The 24891-nt window shown below is 51.2% G+C and overlaps 1 protein-coding gene across 4 annotated transcripts in view; it reads left to right on the plus strand.

Moving 5' to 3' along the window:
- Sil1 (SIL1 nucleotide exchange factor) overlaps positions 1–22168 on the plus strand; it is a 259660-nt gene extending 237492 nt beyond the window's left edge. For all 4 annotated transcript variants that reach the window (XM_075968964.1, XM_075968966.1, XM_075968967.1 and 1 more), the window contains 3 exons: positions 19434–19530; positions 19954–20118; positions 21659–22168. In XM_075968964.1, the coding sequence (XP_075825079.1) occupies positions 19434–19530; positions 19954–20118; positions 21659–22015 (619 nt within the window). In that variant the 3' untranslated portion in view covers positions 22016–22168. The remainder of the gene's footprint in view (positions 1–19433; positions 19531–19953; positions 20119–21658) is intronic.
- The last annotated feature ends 2723 nt before the right edge of the window (positions 22169–24891 follow it).

Below are 24891 nucleotides of genomic sequence, written 5' to 3' on the forward strand. Positions count from 1 at the left end.
AACCAAAACAACAACAACGCCATAACCCCTGATATAAAACAGATTCCAGGTGATCTGTTCATTCCCAGCTATCAAATACCGTGTTCAAGGAATCTGTTTTCTTGGTGCGGTCCCATACCTAGTCTGTGCCGTGTACACAGTGGGTGCTTGCTTCACATTCCTTAGAAGTTTACTGAGCTTCATCTGCTTCCAGCTTCTGGGAGGAAAATGAAAGTCCTGATCCTGGCATTGGTTCACGTGTGTCTCCCTTCCTCTCTTCCTCTACTTCAGAAAGACAATACAGTCAGCCTTACAGTGTCAGAGCCTTGCCAGCCGCACCGATGGAGGGGGCTTTATTGTTTCCCTCCAGCTGTGCCAGAGACTGTTTCCCCGTGCTGTAGCACTGCTTGTAACCAGGGGCATGGCTCCCTCTCAGACTAGGTCGTCGCCCTGTGCCCATCTTGAGCTGGTGATGTTTATTGTGCCTAAACATCAGGAAATGTGAGAGATTCCTGTTCCACTTCTCTCCCAGGCTGCTTGTGCCAGCTGCAAGGCCCTCGTGAGGCTGTTAGGTGTCTCTGTGGCAGATTCATTGTTCCATATTTTTATTTAATTACTTTCTTTTACAGCTCTCAGAATAAATCTAATTATCCATCTGTTATGCTCCATTATGCCACTGCAGTTCATGCGATCCATTCTCATCGCGGGATGTTTGTCAGCTTGACCTTGCCCTCGTCCAGTGCTCTCGTTCCTCTGTGTGGCTCAGTGCCACCTCCTCAGTGGGTCCATCACAACCCCAAGCAAAGCTGACTTGAAATTGCTCTTAGAACCGTGGTTGGTAGAAGAAAGGGCCAAGGAGCCATCCCTGAGTGTGTGCTGACCTGAGAGATATCTGGAGAGCTTGACGGAATGCCAGGACGGAAGTCAGAGTTCTGACACAGCTCTGATCCTCACTGAGAGCCCTCACCAGAGGTCAGCCAGACAGGTGAAGTCAGGCTGAAAGGAGGCACCAGTGGCCACCTGTGGGCATAGGTGTGCAGTGCCCAGCCATAGGATTGAGTCACAGCTGGCTTCATACATGGCAGGGGTAGCCATTTAATTTATTAGGGATTTTATTTTATTTCAGGAGCCATATGGAGGTTACTAGACCACCAGTCTTTGTTTCTCTTTCTCCTGTCTAAAGTTCTATTAGTATGATTAGAAATTAGTTTATTGGTTTTAAATATTAATTTTTGTTTATAGGCAAATGTTGGTATTCCCAGGAAAAGTACTGGGGAGGGGTTGTTGGACAGCTCTGCCGTATCCCATTTTCAAGTAGCCAAGGGATCAAAGATGTGGGGGCACATGAGGGGTTTGGCCAAAGGAATCAAACAGAAGAGGAGGAAAAGGGAAGAGAAGGTAATGTTCAGGACATTGCTTGGGGCGATCTTCAGTGCCTTACCACTGAGGAAGGAAGGGAGATCATGTGAAGCCCAGTTCCATGCCGAGTTTACAAGGCTGGGCACTCCAAGTCTCCATGTCCCGGTGGAGATGGGATACAGGCATGACGGATCTCTCTGGGTAGCTCCTTAACACGCGCCTTGCACTGGGCTAGACACCTGGAATGAGGATGAAGAGACAACAAAGCACAGTCCATATTTTAAAGGAAATTCATGGTTTGCAGAGAAGCTAACTGGTCAGATTGATGAGAATATTGAAGGGGAGTAAAGGCGTCAGGAAGACGGGGACCGCAGTGAGGGCCACATCGTCCTTGAATGGGAGTCGGTGGAAGTGGCATTTGAGGTGAGACTTGAAGGAACAGGAACTGGACTGCTGAAGACAGAATCAGGGAGGAGGGCAGGTAAGGGCTTCCATAGGGCTGCTGTAGAGAACACAGCACGTTTAAGTCTAGAAAGTCCTTCGTTACTCCATGGCTTACAATCCTGACAGAGTTCGTTATTTTCAGCAGAGTCCCTGGGCTGCTAGATCACCACTTGCAAAGCGCACGCCTCAGGCCGGGAGAGGGGAAGTGTGGCGCCAGGCTTTCCTCATGGAGGCACATTGGTTAGGCTCTGTTCCACTGCCTCACCACTGAGCCTTCTGCTCAGTTGGGTCACTGGGTTTCCCTTATCCATGCGTGCTCCAGCCTGCCTCAGCCCTCATTAAAGGACTTCCAACCAGGGCTTGACCAGGCTGGAGCTCACTATGGCCCAGTGGCTAGGCCCTCCATCTTTCCCTTTCTGGTTAAAAGTTGGCAGGCATCAAAGAGTGCAGGACCAACCCGCAGGCCTTCTTTGCCCTTTGGCGATCACGATGCCAGCCCAGTCACAGGACCTCCGCAGCCAAGCTTGCCTGTCATCAGAGCCTCTGGTGGTGATTTTCTCCAAATTCCCCTCATTCTAACAAGCAAGATTCAGTGACTAATTGCTGGTATTTTTTCCCTCAAGACTCTATTTATATAGGCTGTCATGTTGAGGGGGTGGGGAAGGGAAGCAGTCTCCGGGCGGGCGGGTGGTGCTGGTCTCTGCTACTGCCATCATTAGCCTGCAGCCCGTGTAGCATTGATGTCCACACTTTGTCTTTATTCTCCTGTTTTTTTGTCATTCCGACATTTGGCTCTTTGAACATCTAACATCCCTTTCATGCTTCCCGTCTCCACGGAAGATTGTTGTATTTTGTCCCCCACTGAAGCCCTGTTTTCCTTTTGTCAGATTTTTTACTTTCTTCTTTATTGTATTTTGATCAGTGTGGCCACGTAGGTCTGGGTTTTATTGGGAGCTTTTCATCTTCTTGGCAGTGGCCCTCAGAGTCTGGTCTCTGCAAGAACTGGGCTCTCCTGCCTGCCCTGAGGCTAGCCTTTCCCGACCAGGCCCTGAGAGAGCCCAACTTGCTGTGTCCTGGATACTCTTGCTTTTCAGGCCAGGGCGTGCACAGAAGCACCCAGAAGGCTTGTTGAATGCAGATGGCCACTCCCCTTCCCCACAGTTACTCTTCTCGCAAAGCTGGCTTGAGGCCTGAGGATTTGTGTTTCTGCCTAGTTCCCAGATATTGCAGTGCTGCTGGCCAGAGAGCCGACTAAGAGCCATGCTGCGGAGCCACTTGTCTGCGGCCTGGCGTCTGCACTGGAGAGGTAGATTGTCTGCGGCCTGGCGTCGGCACTGGAGAGGTAGATTGTCTGCGGCCTGGCGTCTGCACTGGAGAGGTAGATTGTCTGCGGCCTGGCGTCTGCACTGGAGAGGTAGATTGTCTGCGGCCTGGCGTCGGCACTGGAGAGGTAGATTGTCTGCGGCCTGGCGTCTGCACTGGAGAGGTAGATTGTCTGCGGCCTGGCGTCTGCACTGGAGAGGTAGATTGTCTGCGGCCTGGCATCTGCACTGGAGAGGTAGATTGTCTGCGGCCTGGCGTCGGCACTGGAGAGGTAGATTGTCTGCGGCCTGGCGTCTGCACTGGAGAGGTAGATTGTCTGCGGCCTGGCGTCGGCACTGGAGAGGTAGATTGTCTGCGGCCTGGCGTCTGCACTGGAGAGGTAAATTGTCTGCAGCCTGGCGTCTGCACTGGAGAGGTAGATTGTCTGCGGCCTGGCGTCAGCACTGGAGAGGTAGATTGTCTGCGGCCTGGCGTCTGCACTGGAGAGGTAGATTGTCTGCAGCCTGGCGTCAGCACTGGAGAGGTAGATTGTCTGCGGCCTGGCGTCTGCACTGGAGAGGTAGATTGTCTGCGGCCTGGCGTCTGCACTGGAGAGGTAGATTGTCTGCAGCCTGGCGTCTGCACTGGAGAGGTAAATTGTCTGCAGCCTGGCATCTGCACTGGAGAGGTAGATTAGCAGGACTCGCAAACAGTCTCTTCTCCCCCCTCTGAGTCAAGCTTTGAACTCAAAGGATGGATGATGTTGGCAGTAGCATCGCGATGTGCGTGACTCCAGGATTCCACTCCCCTGTCTCAAATGATACTCACAGTGTTCCTCTGGTGTCTTGACCTGAGCTGTTATTTGAGAGTTATTGAGTGGAGGTGCCCAGAGCCCTTCTCCTCAGGATGGAGGCAGTCTCGATTCTTGCGTTCTGTCATCAGCAGTGTCCAGGGCTCCAGGAATGGCGTCTGCTCATTTGCAGACTTGGCTCTGTGGTCTCCCCTGCAGCAACGAGGCTGGAGAATGGTGTTTGCCCCCAGGAACTGAAGTGAAATCTGAGGTCAGGAGGTCAGGAGGCGTGGGCCTCAGAGTTATTTTGAATGCTAGGGTGTTGGTGTTTTGTTCTTCTGCCCTTCCTCTAGCGCCAGTCTTGATAATGCTAATAATATTGACTTACTGAAAACCATCTTGATAATGCTAATAATATTGACTTACTGAAAACCATCTTGATAATGCTAATAATACTGACTTACTGAAAAGCAGTATCAGGTATCTTATCATGTTTTTTATTTAATATTCATGAGAACTTTATGAAATAAGTTTCATTTTACAGATGTAGAAGTCTGACAAAGATAGACTAACTTGTCTCGAGGTCATGCAGAAAGGATATCTGGATTCAAATTCAAATTCAGATCTGTGTAACAGTTCCATTTTCCCTCTCTGTAGTCAGGCTTTAACCTGTTCTCAGGGACCCCGCATCCAGGTTCTATGAAAAGCACGTTCCTAAGCTTGTGTCCTCCACAGAGCCCAACACAAGCCTTATGCAGACCGTGTCAGCCATATGTTCCTTTCATGCCTCCTGTTCCAGTGCAATAATTAATTGTGCCATCTTTCACTCTTTTGTCCTGCTTGAGACAATAAATTATATGATCACCCTGCTTATATGTGACTGCTCCCAACCAAGGGGCAGTAGCATTTTAATAGGACACCCTGAAAGCCTGAATTGTCTTTAAGATTCAAAAAAAAAAACCCAGATGGTAAAATTTGAAGCACTTTGATGGCCTAGTGGGCAAGAGCATTGTCCCGCAACCCCCCATGGGAGATCAGACTTGAAGACTATTATGGGTTAGTGTGCCTGCACTTGATTCCCTGGGGCAGGTGTCCCACTGTGCTTCGCCCAAGTGTCTGACGCACAAGGCAAGAAAGGGCAAAGCTCCCTACCTCACGCGCCCGCACTCAAAATAGACCCCAGGCTTGGCCTTATCCACAGTGCCACCTTCAGCTCCCAGTGGGGCCCTCGTCCCAGTTTGCCAGTTTCTTCCATCTTAGGTTTTGGCCTACCTCACCTCACACCCTGCCCTGTATCCTGGGCATGGGCTGTACTAGGATCGGGTCAGGCACATTCAGGCGGGCTGGCCTTGTCCCGTATGCAGGCAGCTGGAAAGTGTCATGCATTTGCCAATCCACATTTAAACTGGCTTAACGTTTTCTCTTCTTACCTTGTGATCTGAAATTCAGTCTGTAGCGCCAGGCCTTTGTTTCCCTTGCTAGACCATAGAGATTTTGTATTTGATTCTGTGACAGTTGCTGAATCTTAAACAAACCGTTCATACTCTGACACTATTTTTTGAGTGTAACTTTTTCTTTGACATTAAAATGGTCTTTGCAGAAGGTCTTTTAATGATTTATCAGAGACAGAGTTAAAAGGATTGTGGAGGGAAATTTTTAACATTTTTTTAAAAATAAAAAGATCCTTCTTGTCTTTTTGAGGCAGGGTTCTCTATGTAGCCTTGGCTGTCCTGGAACTCACTGGCCTCAAACTCAACAGAGATCCACCTGCCTCTGCCTCCCAAGGGCTGTCATTTAAAGGTGTGCATGCCTAGCACAAACCAAATTTTATATGACGTCAGATGGACAGCGCTAACAGAATTTTAGCCTTTCCCCTCTGCTCTTAGCAACTTTAGATTTTGCCAAGGCATCTTCCTGAATGATTCCATCATCGGGTAGCCCTTTCTCTCCACATATAACAGGGACAGGAACCATTCCCATTCCTTGCTCTGGACTTAAGACCCTTAGCTGCATGCTGAGCACAGTCACTGTTTGCAGAACAGCTGACTGGACCAGGAGTCCCAGGAAAAGTGTGTTCACAAACCCACCTGTCCATCATTCTGTCTCTAGAGGCTGTGAGTCACTGGACTTTCCCTCAGTTCTTAAAGACTTCTCTAGAAGCCTTTATTCCTTCTAGGCCCCTAATTCTTGCATCTGATGAATCAGGTAAAGGGCCTCTGGCAAGGTCAGGCCTCCTCCTTATAGCTAAGGAAGCTGTGGGAGAGTGTCTGGCTACCCAGGCTTTAGGTTCAATCCTTGGTACTAACAAGAGGGGGGCTCTCTTTAGCCTTCTTTTTCAAAACTTTATTTCTGCGTATGCATGTGTGCCTGCTTGTCTGTATGTGCACCATATGTGTGCAGGTGCCCATGGAGACCAGAAGAGGGCGTCAGATTCCCTGGAACTGGTACTACAGGTGAGCATTCATGTAGGAGCTGAGAAACAAACCCAGGTCCTCTGTGAGAGCAGTCAGTGCTCTTACCTGCTGAGCCATCTCTCCTTCATAACCCAGAATAAATCCCTTATGATCCCTGAGCCAGGCGGGGAGGCCACTCCTCTGTTACAGCACTGGCAAAGCTACATGTGTGTGGGGACTGTGAGATCATCCTCACCACGTGATCCACCCCTAGGGAAACCAGGAGCCTGGTGCCTCGTGTGCCTGTTAGAACCTGAACTAATTGTTTGTAAAGATCCTTCCAAATACAATGATGTAAAATATCTGGATGGTTCACCATATTGCTCACCATATTTAAACTGTCAGAAACCTTAAATATCTGAGCAAAACCTCAGCAAACAAAGGATATTTTGAGGCTTGTTATGTATGTTGCACAGCAGAGTCATTTGTAGATATACGACTTCCAAATCTTGTAAATGAAGCTCTGTGGTGTTGTCATCCTCAGCTCTAGACCATCCCACGGCTGCTGCCTTTCTTTGCTATTAGGAGATGGCTCATTCATAAACATTTCTACAGTTGTGTAGCAAAAGCAACTCCTATTGAGATGATTTTTCATACAGTGAGACATGCTATGTTTACCGAGATTTTTAGAGCTCAGAGAAGGGAGGGGATGAAGGGAAGGGTGATTGGTTCCCAGAGCTCATTTCAGAGCTCTTGAGAACACGGACTGGGGAGTGGGAGTCTGCCCTGAGCCACGCCGGTCAGCTGACAGTATTTCTTGCCGTAGCTTAGAGCAAGGCGACTGTGGTCTGCTGGGTCTGCCTGTGCTGTGTCCTCCGGCCACCGACACCTGAGGGTGGCAGGCTACTGGCTGGTATAAACAAGCTAAGTGCACACCTCCTCTGAACTCTCCAGTACGCCTGAGAAATCTCAGGGTGGAGAAGAATCCAAAAGCTCCCCCATGCTTTAGCCTAAATATTTTTCTGCTTAACCTTGTTATTCCTCCCTCCCCCCTCACTGCCAGAGACAACTGCACAGACTTCTTAGAATAGTTGGAGGCCACCGAGAATTCTCTTTAGCCCTCTCTCTTTCGCGTTCCCCACCTTGTGGGGTCCCTCTAGCCCAGTCTAATTAGCTTCTTTGATCCTTCCTCCCAGTCTCTCCCTCCAGCCTGTTAATCACACTTCTCCCCTTGCATTCTTTCAGTGCTGCCTTTGTGCAGCCACAGAGCTGAGACTGAGAACTCGGCCATTGCTGGGAAGCCCTGCTGCTTGTCCCTTGCCACACAAAGAGCCTCCCACTGCCGAGAAGCCTGGAAACCCGGGGAAGTCATCGGGGACACGTAGAACTTTAGTAATTGTCTTTTGTCACCTGTGACTCTGCGAGGCATCATTGCACATTTTACAGATGCCAGAGGGAGGACATACAGCCTGGAAATGCTGGGCGTAGGACTTGAACCCAGGATCTCGGATTCTAGATCCGTGCGCTCTTCAGTCAGTTCACTCACTGTCTTTTAGCTGCCAAAGGACCGCCCGTTCATCAGCCCTCAGCTGGGGTCACTTAACTGTCCCTCTGTGCCCTTGCTGCAGAAGCTTAAAACTCTTCAGAAGCGCCCATGACCGTCTGTAGTCAGAGCTGCTTCTGCAGAGAGCAGGTTCTCATCAATTCTTACCTTTTTTTTTTTTTGAGATAAGGTCTCTTATATTCCAAACTGTCCTCAAATTCACTCTAAAATCAAGAATGACCTTCAAAATCTGATCCTCCTGCCTCCACCTATGATTTTGGTTTATGAGGTTCTGAGGGCTAAACCGAGGACTTCATATATGTTAGGCAAGCACTCTTAGCAACTGAGCTACAATCTCTAGATAACTTGCTCACAAATTAAACTCACTTCTCCAACAGTTTCATTTCTCAGGAGATTAAGAAAACAACAAAGAAAAAATCCCCACTAAAATTGTTTTGTGAATAAAAAGAAGAACTCTCTGGTGCAGTGAGTGGCTCGGGAGCCTCTGCGGAGGCTGACTGTTTTGGAGAGGCCAAGAGGGACACAAGAAGTCTCTGACTCCAGATCTTAGAGACAGCAGATTTTAGAAGGGGCCAGAGAAGGTAGATGTGATGTCTGAACTAGATCTTTGAAAAGAAGGATGACTCAGTCTGGAAACTGACAAGTTTTAAAATAGAGTCCTAGTGATTGCTGCAGGGACCGAGGGAGCGGCCTGAAGCTGGGCCCGGAGTTGGGACTTTATTGAAAAGCTTAAAAAGTCAAAAAGATAGGAAAAGAGCAAACCTCTGAGAGCCAGTAAGGAGTAGCCGTGGGGGAAGCTGGTTGCCTGCAGACCTGAGGGGCTGACATGGAGGGAGGCGGGGCCAGACCTCCTGCGAGTCACATGACCCCGTGTGGTGGGCACCCATGATTCCTGTTGTTTGCCTCTGCCTTCTCTCTCTAGGGCAGTGGGCTTCCTGCTGGAGAGAGTAGACAGGCACAGCCAAGAGGGGTTGAGGGCAGGAGCATGGCTTTGGGCAAATGAGCCACTGGCTCTCCAAATGAAGTTCTGAAAAATGACATGACATTTCATGAGGCCCCTGTGTGCGTGCATCTTTACGGGGTACTGGGGGCTGAGAGGGCATGGGACCCAATCTTGCAGATTAGTTTAATGTTTGAGTCCTTCCCTATTACCTTCCCCACTTTCCCCCCTCTCTTTATTGAGAAAACAAATATTAATTTCATTGATCCCAGTCAACACAGAAGCAAACGAGGCATACCTGTGCCCAGCTGCCCTGTCCCCATAGTGTTTTGTTAGAGGTCAGATCAGCGAGGCTTTCCATGGGAACCCGCGAGCTCGCGTCACACTCGGCCCAGGCTGGGGTTTGGCTCTTCTTTCCCCTCCCGTCCTTTCCTTCACGTTTTGATACTTTTATTAAAGCACAGCAACAGATAACACAGAAGGCTGAATAATTAGCATGATGGACCATGACAGAGCGAAGATCAAAACAATCAAAGCGAAGGCTAGGATGAAAGGCTCCTAACAAAGTCAGGTTTTAAATTTTCCTATTAAAATTTTAACTTTAGGCAGCTGGAGAGAAGGCTCAGTGAGTAAGAGCGGTTGTTGCTCTTGTAGAGAACCCAGGGGTTCGGTTCGAGGCCACTCATAACGACCCAGCACTTCAGCTCCAGGGCGTTCTAACGCCCTCCTCTGGCTTCCACAGGAACTGCATGCATGTGGTACAATCATCCATAAACATTAAAACAAATATTTTTTAGATACTTTTAAATTATTTTCTTTTTTGAGACTATAATATGATTACAGCATTTCTCTCACCCCTTTTTGTCCTTCTAAGTCCTCTCTACCCCTCCTTGCTCTTTCACATCCATGGCCTCTCCTTTTCATTAAGTGTTATTCTGTGTGTGTGTGTGTATATACGTAAGTATAACCTGTTCCATCTGTATAATGGTACTTATGTATGTTGTCAGGGCCGACCATTTGGCATTGGATAACCAATTGATGCGCTCTTTCCTAGGAGACTCTCGCTCTCAGCGGTCCTTGTTTGTTTGTTTGTTTGTTTTTAGCGGAGTTGAGGCCTCCTGGGCTCCCCGCTGCAGTCCATGTTGGTATGTCTGCTGCTGTCCTTCTTCAGCTCCTGCTTAGGCAGCCGTGCTGGCTTTATGGGTGTGGGTGGGGGCGTGGCTTCTGATATTCCTAGGAGACAGTCTCACAGCAAACTCCCTATTCCTCTCTCCCATAAATCTTTCTGCCCTCTCTGAGTCCACACGTGGATGCACCATGGGGCTGGGCTCTGAGTCCACACATGGATGCACCATGGGGCTGGGCTCTGAGTCCACACGTGGATGCACCATAGGGGCTGGGCTCTGAGTCCACACGTGGATGCACCATGGGGCTGGGCTCTGAGTCCACACGTGGATGCACCATAGGGGCTGGGCTCTGAGTCCACACCTGGATGCACCATGGGGGCTGGGCTCTGAGTCTACACGTGGATGCACCATGGGGCTGGAATCTGAGTCTACACGTGGATGCACCATGGGGCTGGGCTCTGAGTCCACACGTGGATGCACCATGGAGCTGGAATCTGAGTCCACACGTGGATGCACCATGGGGCTGGAATCTGCGTCCACATGTGGATGCACCACGGGGCTGGGCTCTGCATTTTGATTGGTTGTGGTTTCTGTAATAGCCTGCATGTATTGTAAAGAGAGGTTTTCTTGATGAGAGGTAAGACCTACACTTATCTGTGAGTACCAGAACCAATTTTTAGCTTGTAGTCTGGATTATTCTGGTTTAATGAAGTGACAGTTGTCAGTGCTCCTCCCAGATCTGTGACTTCGCCAACCCTGGGTAGTTGACGAGGTTTCCAGTACCAGACAGGGTTTCTCCGTGTAACAACTCTGGCTGTCCTGAAACTTACTCTGTAGACCAGACTAGCCTCAAACTCAGAGCTCTGCCTACTTTTGCCTCCCAAGTGCTGGGATTGAAGGTGTGACCTCCCACTGCCCAGACTGGGTGAACAGATCTTCCCAAGGAGACAGCTGTTGGTTGCTGCCAAGGCACGTGTGCTGCTCCTGTACTTTTAGGATTATAATGCCATGCTGGTCATTGTTATGATATAATCTTTTAAAGTCATTTAATTTAGAGACCATGTGTGGTAACATATACCTTTAATTACAACACTTAAGAGGCAGGTCACTTAATGAGGGCTATATAGGGAAACCCTATCTCAAAAAAATTAATTTTGTCAGTAAAATGATACAAACAACTTACTTAATACATATACCAATCTGTATTCACTGTGTAGGGAAGACTGGGCCAGCAGAGGATGTGGTGCAGCACTCGCAGCGTGTAACTGGTTTTTGCTTGTGTACATTTAACATCTTTTCTTCAGTAAGACTAAATGAGAGGCCCGGTGTTTAGTTTCTGGGTCATGTTGAGAAAACCACGTTTCTAGCCGGGCGATGGTGGCACACGCCTTTAATCCCAGCACTCGGGAGGCAGAGGCAGGCGGATCTCTGTGAGTTCGAGACCAGCCTGGTCTACAAGAGCTAGTTCCAGGACAGGCTCCAAAACCATAGAGAAACCCTGTCTCGAAAAAAACCAAAAAAAAAAAAAAAAAAAAAAAAAAAAAAAAGAAAACCACGTTTCATCAGAGGATCATGTGACTGTCTTCCAGGAAGTTAACCTAAGCAAAGTCGGTTCTATAAAGGATTACCATAAGCCCAGAGGCCTCAAGCATGGGGACAGAGGGCCTACAACAGAGATGGCTGGCGGGACTGGGCTCTGGGAGCCCCGAGCATCCATCCCATGCAGCTCATGTGGAAGTCAGGGCTGCAAGAGTCCTGGTGAGAACAAGAGCAGGGTCCTGTGGCACCAGGTCAGGGGGAACCTTCTCAAGCGTCTGAAGGGCTGTGACCTCTCATGGCAGAATTCAGCACCTTCTACTTAGGTGGAGCAGACTTGGAACTGGAGGTAGAGGCCTCCTGAGAATGGACGGCAGTTCAGCTTGAGAAGACTGCTGGATAGCAGTCGGAGTGAGGTAAACCGCTGGATAGCAGTCGGAGCGAGTTAAACCGCTGGATAGCAGTCAGGGAGCAAGTTAAACCGCTGGATAGCAGTCGGGGAGCGAGTTAAACCGCTGGATAGCAGTCGGGGAGCTAGTTAAACCACTGGATAGCAGTCGGAGCGAGTTAAACCGCTGGATAGCAGTCGGGGAGCGAGTTAAACCACTGGATAGCAGTCTGAGCAAGTTAAACTGCTGGATAGCAGTCGGAACGAGTTAAACTGCTGGATAGCAGTCGGAGCGAGGTAAACCGCATGCACCTGTCTCGTTTGATGGCGATCTCTCTCCTGCTCTTCAAGTCCTGGACAGCAGGTTCTCAGAGGTGACGTAGAAGACCACAGGTTAGGCTTCTGGCTAGTTATCACAAATGCTGGTTTTCAGGATACAGACAGGTGGAACACACACGGAAAAGCAGAGTTTGGGGCCAGTACCTTTAGTATATGAAGGTAGGGTTTAGATTTTGTGTTTTCAAAAAGTGCCCCAAAAGCAATGCTCCTTAGAGAAATCAGAGCAGCATGTCTTCAGTCAGCTGCAAGAGAAATGCTGCATTTCAGATAAAAGCCTCTTGTGCCAGAGAATGCGATCCTTACGAAGAATGCAGAGAGCGCATGAGAGCTGGGTGACGCACGCCTTTGATCCCGGCACTCAGGAGACAGAGTAGGCAGAGAGCTTGAGTTTGAGGCCAGCCTGGTCTGCAGAGCAAGTACCAGGACAGCCAGGGCTACACAGAGAAACCCTGTCTCGAAAACAAACACACAAATATGTCAGAAAGATATAATCTACAATGAAAGGAACTGGTGATTGGTTCAAGCATAGTTTGAGCATCCAAATATTGACTAAGGTGAAATACATCCCGTAAGTTAAACAAGAGCCCATGAATCCATATTGCTATATAAATGAACAAACGAAGACAGACCAGCTCTCTCAGGTCCAGTGCCAACACACAAAGATGGGAGCCAGGGCAGAGTGCCTCTGTTATCATTTGACAACACACAAAGATGGGAGCCAGGGCAGAGTGCCTCTGTTATCATTTGACAACATAGAGATGACTGACAAGAATTGCCAGTGAACGCTAGAACCAACCAGTGGTGAAAGAATCCTGAGGAATAGGTTGTCTTACTATCTCCGAGTGTCTCCATACAATATTATTAACTTCTAAGGGATAAATAATATTACAGTGGAGAAATCTTGACAAGCACTTCCATAATCAAATATTCGAAGTGAACATGACCATCTGTGGGACTGATTGACATCTTGTATCCTCTGATACGAAGGACTTAGAAATAAGCAATGGTTTTTGTGATATTTCTGCCAACATGAATAACCCCAGTCTAATCATGAGATAAATCCAAAGTGAGGGACATTGTACAAGTGGCCTCCACTCTTAAATGTCAGTCTCCTACAAAGCAGGACTTCCAGAGCAAAGGAGACTAACAGACTATGCTCGGACTGGACCTGGGACGGCTGGCAAAAATCGAACGCCGTGTCAATGGCCAAGTCACTGTTAGCTTCCTGACCTGGCATTGTGCTGTCTGTTCTTCAGAAACCTGTTCCACTGTGTTCAGGAGTAAATGGGCATCACGTCTGCCCTCAGATGACTGGGAAGGTTCCGTGTAAATGTCCCTAGAGAGAGGTACAGCTCAGTTTTTGTTGAGCATGTGCAAGGCCCCAGGCTTGGTCCCCAGCACTGAAGACAAGTGGGAGAGCTGGGGAAGAAGGAGGAGGCTCATGTGATAACAGTAACAGCTAGAGAACTGGTTGGAGCTTTTTCTTATTATTATTTCTAACTTCCTTTTGATTTGTTCTTTGTGCCTTTCACGTCATGCATCTCTATTGCATTCATTTCCCCACCCCTTCATGTCTGCCCTCTGCCCTCATAACCTCCCTCCCCCAATTAAATTTAAGAGAAAAATCAACCTCAGTCTCTCATGGAATCTGTAGTGTGATACAGTGAGTCACACAGTAACCCCTTTGTCCACGTATCTTTACTTGCAAGTGTTCATTGCAAAGAGTCCCTATTCTGGTTCGAGGCCTCTGGTTTCTGCTACACTATTGACACTGGGCCCTCACTGGGACTCCTCTTGGATATCCTGTTGTCCTGTGTCGTGGAGATCCTGCAGCTCTGGGTCTGCAGGACCGGTCCCTTCACATGCTCCAGCAGATCAGATGGGTGGATGCTGGGGTGGGCCAACTCATAACCTTGGCTCTGGGCCTGGGTAGTTACAGGGTTGGCCAGCCCTCCAGCATTGCCCTGGTTCCTTCACCCCTTGCAGTGATAAGCAAGGGATGGGGCCAGTTCTCCTACACCTGGACCAAAAGGGCCAGCTCTGCTCTGTTGCCCAGGCAAGGGACAGGGGCCACTCTCCTGAGTGCTGCAGCTGGTGAGGGGCAGGGACAGCCCTCGTACCTGCCACAGGCCCACGTCACTGTATGGCAGATGAGGAACAGGAACAAATCTCCCACGCTCACATTCTTGGGCGGTTCACCGGCACCCCCGTCAGTAGGGTCGGCTCCACTGGGCTGCCCTGGTGAGGTGCGGGGCCCACTTCCCCTAGCGCTGTAGCTGATAAGGAGGGGGGGTCAATTCCCTCACCCACCACAGGTGGTAGGGGCAAGGGACAGGATGAGTGGTTTTTCTGTAAATTATTTTTCTGAGCCAGGTGGTAGTGACTCACACTTTTATTCCCAGCACCAGGAGGCAGAGGCAGGCGAACCTCTGTGAGTTCAAGGCCAGCCTGGTCTACAAAGCAAGTTGTAGGACAGCCAAGACTACACAGAGAAACCCTGTCTCGAAAAACTAAACCAAAAGAAATTACTTTTCTGTTTGTTGTTGCTGTTGTTTTGAAATGGAACCTTGAACCCGTGAGTTCAAAGGGCCCTTTTGCCCTTAATCCCTGGGTGATGGGATCATGGTACAAGCCTCTGTGCCTGACTTATTTTTCTGTAATTTGTAGTGTCTCATCTGAAATGATATATAAAAAAAGATGTCCCAGGTGACTGTATCCTGTGAGTGGTTACACACCTAACTTGTCCCTAACTGGCATGCACGGCTCTTCCTGCTTCCCACATTCACAGGATGGCACATGCTGCAAATGGCGGCCTCGTAGATGCTCAAGCCAGGTGTCAGGCTTAGACCAGTGAGGATACCAGAGAAGGAATCTTCCTCTCTGCAAAACCATGCGGGTCCAGACCTGGACAGCCACCCCAGATGTTTGCCCTACTACATGGCGTCTTCTCTGGACTCTAGAGCACAGTGGAAAGAAGAAATGTTTGCCCTGCTTCTGACACCCCATAAGACAGCACTTTCCTCTGATGTATGCTCAGTGCCCTGCCGTGTGCCCAGTTCCCTACGGACATGTTCAGAGCCCTGGTGTGTGCCTGCTTCCCTGCGGACATGCCCAGGGCCCTCCCTGATGTGTGCCCAGAGCCCTGGTGTGTGCCCAGAGCCCTGGTGTGTGCCCAGAGCCCACAAGCCCACACTCCATCTGGTAATCTGGTATCTGCAAGCTCTGCTCCAGGTTTTTACCTGAGCATTTCCTGGCCCCATCCAGTTTGTCAGCCTCCCCCGTTTCTCATCCCAGACTTCTGCCTCCTCCACATTTTCTTCCTTTTCACAGATCCACATTTGACTTCCGGTCAGATTATCCCCAGCAGGGTTTCTGTGTCTGTGTACCCCACAGCGGCCTGAAGACCAGTGCAGTAGCACAGAGCCCCACAGAACCTCACATTTGACCCAGTTCTGCTGGAACCTCCTTGAAATGGATACTCTCTGAAAGAGCCCACATTTTCATATTTTACTTGGGCCTGAAAGTCATGCAGCTCACCCTGAAGGCCAAAGCTAGAAAATGCAGGCCTGAGACCTGTGTCAGGCAGTATTCTCAAGGGGTCTCTGGCCCTGCTGGCTGCTCTTGAAGTCAGGTCTTTACCTGACAGGTAGCCAGTTGCTCAGCTTAGCTAAAATATGACTGGTGGCCCTTGGCAAATTGACATATTGCTGTCACCTGTTTGGTTTTAGCAAATGCAATCACTTCCAGCTCAGATCCACCCTTCTCCCTGCCTGTCCCATTTAAGACTTACAGAGCCACATCTGCCGCTGCCCTCCACACACAGCCAGCTGACTCGCTGATTGTGAGCGCCCCAACAATCCAAGTGCTAATGGTATTTGTTCAGTTTAGCCCGCTTAGCGGCATCGTAGATGAGCTCTCTCCCCAGTGTCCTCCTGTTGACTTTGAGCACAGTAAAGGGCAAGGAAGGCTGCTGCCTTTGAACATACTCAGATGCCCTTTGTAGAACACCACCCTCCGGCCACCAGGACTGACCTCCTCCGGGCTCGGGCAGAACTCTGGTCCAGAGCCCATGGGCTGAGAGGGATGGGGCTAGCATGGGCGCAGCTCTGCTCTCAAGAGTCTGGTCAGGTCTCCTTGCGAAACGAGTCCACCATGGTATAGTCTTGGTATACACGTGGTTTAGCATTAGTCATTCTGTCTCTAATGTGAGGTAGCCCCAGCTCGGATTCCCAGGGGAGGACACCATCAAGGGACTTGTCCAGGTCCAGCCACTGTTAACAGATTCTCTCTGACCGTCCTGCAGGCCTTGGCCCTCGCATGTTCTTAAAGCTTGGTCTGAGTTATGTAGGCATCTCCCCACCACCACCCCCAGCATACAGCATGACTGGGGTGCCTGGGGCAGCACAATGTCTGCTGTCTGCACAGCCTAAAGCCACCTGATACCTCAGGCCCAACCTTGCCCCTTTTTGCTTCCTCATACTCTCTGCCTGGAAAGCACTAACAGCCCTTAGGGGGTGTTTGTGGGACCTTGAGGTCATGAGATCCCAGAGCTGGTGCAGACACCTATTTAATTTGGAGACTCAGCTGCCCATGCCATGTCTGGCAACAGGCACATGTGTAACTGTCTCGTCCTCCTGTCTACTTCCTGAGAAACCCTCCAGCTTTCTTTCTCTCTGATCCTCATCCCTGTGTTTGGAACCTGTTCTCCCCTGCTCTATATGGGCTCTGCTCCCTAGGAAAGCCGGACTCTGGCGGCGTGACTGGGTAGTTCTCGGTCTATGGCAGCTTGCCTGAGAAGTGAATTCTTTGTTCTGCTTCCAGCGTGACATGGAAGGGTTCTCATGCTTAGCCCTGCTTCATCTGCTAAGACCCTAACAGTGGATCTTGTGATAGATTTTGTTTGCCGTCTTCAGAGGGCCCGCGGGGATGGGGCACCTCAGAGGTGCTTTCTAGGGCTGATATACTGTCGGATCTCACTGCCCGCCTTCTTTGGGAGGTAGTGTTTGATGTTAGTGAATTTCCAGCACGGCAGTCTTCTTTTCATAGACCCTGTCTGTTGGGGGCGAATGTTCCTTAGCCACATGATGACAGAAATGCCCTAATTAACTCCCATTGATGAAGCAGCTGCCTGTCTCAAGCAGGGGATGAGGCAGCGAACACGCCCCGCCCAGGCCCCTGCTCAGACTGCCTGCCATCTCCGGGGACATCTCCATTTCTCCTCCAGGCTGCTCCCTATGCACAAGGATGGAGCTACTGTGGGGCCCGCTCAGCACTCTCCATACATCTTTCCAATGGGCGGAGCCAGAAGGGAGGATGAAGGAAAACCGTGTATAGCTAGATCTGCTCTCAGCCTGGAAGCTGCTTCCTGGTAGGAACAGAAGGGGCCATTGAGGGGATGACTTGACCCCTAGCATTCCATTTGCCCAGCTTTGGGGTTACCGGTTGTGTGCTGGGCCCCTTTTGAGGGCCGCAGTGTTGTGTACAAGTTTTCCTCCTTTCTCTGGACTCTGAACCAGAACAGAAGCTGACTGCTTCCAACTTGTCCTTGCTTCTCTGTGCCCCACTGAGACTGCCTGGCTAGGAAGTCAGAGTTTGGGAGGCCAGGTGCTTTGGAGGTTCCAGGCTGCCCCGTGATGAACTTCAGCTAGCCAAAGACTCATGGGATTCTGGTACACCTTCATGAGCTGATAGCGTGTGTGTGACTATCTGACCTTCAGCTGGACACTTCTATTTTCGGGGGACCCCTGCATGGGCCTCTGAGTGGGAGAGCCCTGAACTTGCTAAGAACTTGAATGTATAGGTTTCTGTGCTTGTGATCTTAGAAACCCAAGGACCATGGTGCATGTGTGCAATCCTGGCATTCAAGAGCCCGAGACGGGAGAATGGTGGCGGAGTTGAGGGCTTCATAGTGAGACAGTACCGCAAACCAAAAATGTAAAGAACACAAGGAATGTGCCAGACGTAGTGGCGCACACCAGTAACCCAGAGTCAGGTGGGTCTCTGTGAATTCAAGGCCAGCCTGGTCTATATAGTGAGTACCAGGTCTGTAGAGAGACCCTGTCTTGAAAAGAAAGAAAAAAATGTAAAACTATATTTTTATCTGGGCTTCCCAGCATGCCCCCTGCCTGGTACCCTCCTTATATCCAGGAGGGCTGGGATATGGAATTGAAATATAAGGATTTATTTACTTATTTATTTTGTTTTCTGTATATATGTGACCGACCGCATGCATATTGTGCACAACATGTATAAATAGACCATGGAGACCAGAAACTGCAGGATCCCCTGGAACTGAAGTTGTAGGCATGAATGCTAGGCAGGGGCTGGGAACCGAGCCTGGTTCTCTGCATGGGAAGCTGGAGCTGTTAGCGCTGAGCCGTCTCTTCAGCCCCTCACAGATTCTCAGCCCAGAGTGGGTTTCGGGTGAGGGTTGCCTGCACGGTGCTGGATCTGTTAGTGGTGGTGTCCTGTCTGTCCGTTCCCTAGTGTGTTGTTAGGCATTCAGTGTGGCAGGCTCTGACCTGAGCGCGGAGAACCTGGGGACAGGAAAGTCACAGTAACTGCTCTAGCAGAGCCCGCACGAAGATCTGCTTTGCATTCAGAGACTCTGGTCTCTTGTGCTCTGCTTCTTCCCAAATGGTGTTCTAGCAGATTCTGAGTGCTGCACAGGTGGAGGATGGGCCTGGCCTCCAGCTCTGTACATAGACAGCAGAGCCATTTCTGGTTCTCCCTGGTGTGTGGCTGCCTGGGTCATGGGAGATGGACGGAGCTCCCAACCCTGGCTTCATACCAGTTTCAGAATGGTCTGATGGTGGGTGCCTAGTCTGTTGGCTTCTGGGGAGCAGCAGGCTGGCATGCGGCCCTTGGCCCTCTCACCTCTGCCTTAGCCTGTTGTAGCCGGGTGCATCCACACTCGTTCATCCCCCTTTCCCCAGCAGAGTGATCCTTGTTCAGGAAAAGGGCCATGCTTGTACTCCCTGACTCTTCCCAGGGAGGTCGGTGTGGTATTAGCCCCAGCTCCGTCCCTGGACCCTGGGCCCAATGGAGTAGCCCATTTTTGTTTTTTGCCGGTGGTGTTTGTGGGTTTTTGTTTGTTTGTTATTGTTTTGGTTTGGGTTGGGTTTTAGTTTTTTAGGTTTTTTTGATATAGCCTTGGCTGTCCTGGAACTCACTGTGTAGACCAGGCTGGTCTTGAACTCCTGAGTTCAGGGATAAAGGTGTGCACCACCACTGCCTGGCCCGGTATCACAGTGTCTTGTGCTTCTCCCGCAGCAATCCGAAGGTCCAGGTGGAAGCCATCGAAGGGGGAGCTCTGCAGAAGCTACTGGTCATCCTGGCCACAGAGCAGCCTCTCACCGCCAAGAAGAAGGCAAGGCCCTGTCTCTTGCCCTTGCCTAGTGTCCGGCACACTGGTGGGGCCTGAAGGGGAAAGACTCCTTCCAACTTATGCCATACATAGGGGCCTGAGCACTGTGCACTGGTGTCAAGGAGAGCTCACACCAGCTAAAGCAGATGGCCATGTCATCTGGAGGCCTGGGTCTAGCTGTGGCCCGATGGGCTTGCATCCCCCATCTCCTGAGCCGTGCTGTTTGTCCACTGTTCGCCTGCTTAGTTTTGTTAAGTGGCTTCCATTACCCTGAGTTCTGGAGTACAGATGGACCCAAGGGAATAAAGAGGCCAGGAAGGAGGGAGGCTGGGCTGGGTCACTGGTTGATCTCGACTGCTTTTTCTGTGCCTTAGAATTAGTACAGATCTGTGTGGCTCTCACTTATCCCCGGCCTGTGCCGCCCAGGTCCTGTTTGCACTGTGTTCGCTGCTGCGCCACTTCCCCTATGCCCAGCAGCAGTTCCTGAAGCTCGGGGGGCTGCAGGTCCTCAGGAGTCTCGTGCAAGAGAAGAATGCGAAGGTACTGGCCGTGCGTGTGGTCACCCTGCTCTATGACCTGGTCACCGAGAAGGTGAGTGCCCGCACCTGCTCTGCCTTCCCTTCATTTTGCTTTGTGTTTGCTTCTGGTCATTTGACCAAAGTACCCTCCCAAATGCTTCTTTCTGTCCAGCATCTGGAACAGAATGGACGGATGGACGGACAGACGGATGGATGGATGGATGGATGGATGGATGGATGGATGGATGGATGGATAGCAAAGATGTGTATCAAAGAGGATGTTATATGAGACATGACAGCTCAGCTGGATCCCGAGGGCTGGTGGGAAGGGAGGAGGTGCTAGCAATGGTGAGTGCCAAGTGTGCAGGCAGTCAGGCATTGAGGAAGGCGTAGGAGGGATGAGCAACAGAACCTGAGAGCCATTCAACAGCCAGGAGACCAGGGCTAGGCTGGGCTGGTGCTAACTCTGGGGCTCCAGAAACCTGGACACACTTCCTCTGGGAGCTTTGGCTCTGAGCAAGGGCTCAGGATGGACTTCTGTGGTTTGTTACCTGGGGGAGACTTGGTGCCCGGTCCACTTTGGTTTTTGCAAAGCCTTTTGAGAGAAGTAGGCCTGGATTCTTAACCTCTGCAGTGGGCTCTCTTCTTAGCCTCTGCCCATTGCTGACTGGTGAGGCCGGATGCCTGATCCTGGGCTTGATGCTCATTCACCATTGGAAGCTGCAGGCCTCCCCGCCCCCCAATATTTCCTCTAAGCAGTGGGTCTCTCCTCCCTCTCTCCATCTCTCTCTTCTGTCTTTTCCTCTCTCCTTTCTCTTCCTCTTTCTCCTCTCTCTTCTCTCTTCCTCCTCTTCTCTCTCTTCTCTCTTCCTCCTCCTCCTCCTCCTCCTCCTCCTCCTCCTCCTCCTCCTCCTCCTCCTCCTCCTCCTCCTCCTCCTCTTCTTCTTCTTCTTCTTCTTCTTCTTCTTCTTCTTCTTCTCTCTCTCTCTCTCTCTCTCTCTCTCTCTCTCTCTCTCTCTCTCTCTGTCCTTCTCTCTGTCCCTTTCTCTCTCTCAGAGCCAAGTAGTAAGGCTTTTCATTTGGCATTGTAAGAGGAGGGCCAGCAGGCCCAGAGGAGAGCTTGCTCGCTGACACTGCCAGGGAGGAACAGACCTCTTTCCTCTGTAAGTGCTATGGATCCAGCTATTCTCCTGCAGGGAGGACAGTGATGACTCTGAGCCAGGGGACTTCAGGACCTCATGTGGTTCCTAAGGAAGAACTTTAAGCAGACACGGGGCGGGTATTCCATAATGACCTAAGGATGCGAGTCATAAACTTGTTTGGATAGACTACCATATCTACCTCAGGGCTTTGACTCCTCCTCTGCCTCAGCATCGGGGAGCCTCTTCCGGGGGCAGCATCTTGGTGTCTGGGCTTCTGTGTAGACACATACCTACACATGCACACACAGATGGTTGAGGGAGCATATGAAAAGCCAGGAGGCTAATTGACTCCCTCCCAGGAGGCCCCTGGTAGCCCAGATTCATATAGAAATAGCTAAGCATCTCCTGATGGGAAGAGCAGCCCAGCCAGGTGACGCTGCTGTTCTCACCCACCCTGTCCCGGCTGCACAGATGTTTGCTGAAGAGGAAGCAGAGCTGACCCAGGGTTCATCCCCAGAGAAGCTGCAGCAGTATCGCCAGGTTCACCTCCTGCCGGGCCTGAGGGAACAAGGCTGGTGTGAGATCACTGCCCACCTCCTGGCACTTCCAGAGCATGATGCTCGGGAGAAGGTGCTGCAGACGCTGGGCGCCCTCCTGGCCACCTGCCGGGACCGCTACCGTCAGGACGTCCAGCTCAGCAGGACACTAAACAGTCTCCAGGCAGAGTACCAAGCACTGGCCTCCCTGGAACTCCAAGAAGGCGAAGATGACGGCTACTTCCGGGAACTGTTGGCCTCCATCAACAGCTTGCTAAAGGAGCTGAGATGAGGCTGCCGCACTGTCCAGGAGTGGACTGGGACGGTGCGAGTGAGCACTTGGGTGGGCTCTTCTGGGGATATCAACCAGGAGGAGGACTTCCCTACTGGGGCATGAGCTTTATCTGGGCGGAGCTGGCTTGGTCATTAAACAGAGACTTGAAGACTTGGCGGCCTGTCTCTTTGTTTGTGCACATCAGGGGCCTGAGGAGAGTTCTGTGAGCCACTGGTGATGGGCCTCTAGTGACATGTTGGTCAGCCCAGGGCTTCCAGTAACAGACCTCTCAAGAAAGGCCTGGTCTGAGAGTTGGCAACCTCTGGCTGTTTCACTTTGAAAGTCATCTGACCTCTCAGATAACAGGGAGTACTATTAGTAACACCGGAGAACGCACATAAAGCATCGCACCGCACTGGGCACCCACACTGTCGCTTCCCTGTTCAGTCCATGAGGACGGCTGTGAGGATCATCTCATTGTGCCTTTCCCTGGGCCAAAGTTCACTGGTACTGGTGAGGCCTGAGGGCATCCCCACATGGACTGTGGTATCCGCACGGCGGGAGGATCCTGGGTGGCCCTTGCATGTGGGCATTGATCTGGGAGAGAAGCGATCTTGTATCAGCTAACCGGATGCCCAGGCAAGCCAGACCTGCTTGGCTACTAAATAAGGCAAACGTGCCCCATCTGTGCCCTTGCCTCCAGTGCCAAGGGTAAGTCTAAGGAGGGGCAAACCCAGCCTGGCAAGTCTAGACTCCCCCACCCAGAGAGGCTGTGTGCCAGGCTGGGAGCCTGCTGCAAGTTGCCATGGCAACCCCAGTTCTGGGCTTTCCTGATTTGGATTCTGGTGAGTTTGTTTTTCAGTCTTTCCCAGTGCTCCAAAGGCTGGCTCCTGCTGACTCCTGAGGTCTCCATCCCCAGGAAGGGAAGCTGGGGAGGTCACTGTTGGTTTAGAAAGCTCAGCTTCACAGACCCAGAGAAAGGAAGGGTAAGCGGGTGGTCTCGCCCCTTAAGTTCTTTTCCTGGTCTTCCTCTCAGCCCTCCTCTGCCCACATTAGTCACAATGAAGCAGGGATGACTGTGGTCATCAGAGCAACAACTGGTCTTTGGGAAGGCTGCATCCACCGTGGGAATCAGAATTCAGTCTGCCAGTCATGGGGACCACTGCCTTTTGGCTTTAAAGACCCAGCACTGTGATGTTGCATTTCCCAGAGGAACAGTGACTCGGGGAGCCTGTGTGTACTGCCTGAGCGGACACACTGAGACCATACCTGTGGTCACAGGAAGCAGGTTTGGGAGGACGGCACAAGCAAGGCATGCTTCAGAAGGGCTGTACAGGAGCCTGGCCATGGCCAGGTCAAGTGGCATTTTGGAGATGTGGTCAGAGTGCCTGGGAGTTGCTTTAGAAAGGAGCGAGATGGGCTGGAACAGAGCTGGCCGGAATGGGGGGCTGTAGGGAGCCCCAGCCAGGCCCCTGTGGTAGTGTACTCCATAAGCCCTGCCTGCTGGTCTGGCCCATGGAAGGGGTTGCCATGAAGAGAGTATCACCACTTGGTTTAGGTCCCCGCCATCCCTTCTACCCTCATGGATGATGCAGATCAGCACATCTGTGTCTCCAGAGCAGCTGGGGTTGTGATATAGCTGGGGGCAGGGAGATAGCTTCTGGGGACTGCAGTAAGGGGCGCGGGGTCCCGCTAGGCTGCCGAGCCACAGGCTCACCCCACCCAGTTATCCCCCTTAGAGCCTCACTGGAGGTGAGTTTAGTTTGCAACCTGCTTGGCGTCATCCAGGTCATCTCCTGGCTCAGAGCGGGGAGCCAGGATTCTGGCTCAGGCTTCATGGGTTGTTTCTTGTCTGCTACCCTGGCCAGCATTGGGTCTTCAGGTCTACAAAAAGCTCCTTGCTTTGCCTTGCCTTTCAGTGCTATCCTGGGATTGGTAGTCAGGGAGCATGGTCAGGACTCAAGGTGTGTGAATTTTAGCAAGGTTGCAACCACCAAAACTGGAGTGAAACTCCCATCTCTGTCACGTGGTCGGACCTCCTGGAGCTACGAGCTCCTCTACACTGATGGTTAGTATCTGGCTCCTGGGTTGCTTCTTCCAAGTGAGGATGAAAGGCTGCAGTGGGGGGCTGCAGTGTGGGGGGTGGGCCACAGTGGGGGGGTCGCAGTGTGGGGGCAGAGTGGGGAGGAGCCACAGTGTCAGGGGGCCACGGTGTTGGATGGGCTGCAATGTGGGGAGCCATAGTGTTGGGGGCCACAGTGGAGGTGGTCTGTAGTGTATGTGTGGGGGGTGAGCCAAGGTCACCCCATTCCTCAGGAAGCTTGGTTTTTATTAATCCACTTGCATATTCAGTTCTTCCTCCAAACTGTATGGTCCTGTCCTGAGATGAACAGTCATAGGAAGGCCCTCAGACACCCATGATGCCCAAGCTGAGATGAGGCTTGAAGAATAGAATCGCGCAGGTAAGGTGGGGAGGGCTCACTTGAGAAAGCCGCATTTGGAGTTGCCGGAGGAAGTGGCGAGAAGGGGCTGTTGCCTAGCGTGAAGCCACGTGTGTCACCAGGACCAGGTGATCCAGTGTCCTGTCACCTTGTCTTGGACCATGCCCTCGGCCTGATGCCCCTCCTTTGCCCATTCACCTCTTGCAGGCACATTCTGGCTTGCGGGTGGCTGTGCTGAGCACCACAGGCTCCGCGGGGTGGCAGAAGCAGAGCCTGTCAGGAGGGGAGGGGCCAGGCCCACACGGGACCCATGGGAATCACAAACACGCTCAGCTGGGGCTAAAACAGTCTCTGTTATAAATTAAATGGTGCTGGGTGGCAGCGGCACACCTTTAATCCTAGCACTCGGGGAGAGCGAAGACAGGTGGACCCCTGTGAGCAGAGGCCAGCCTG

Source organism: Microtus pennsylvanicus, chromosome 4 (assembly GCF_037038515.1).
Source record: "Microtus pennsylvanicus isolate mMicPen1 chromosome 4, mMicPen1.hap1, whole genome shotgun sequence".
Taxonomy (NCBI): domain Eukaryota; kingdom Metazoa; phylum Chordata; class Mammalia; order Rodentia; family Cricetidae; genus Microtus; species Microtus pennsylvanicus.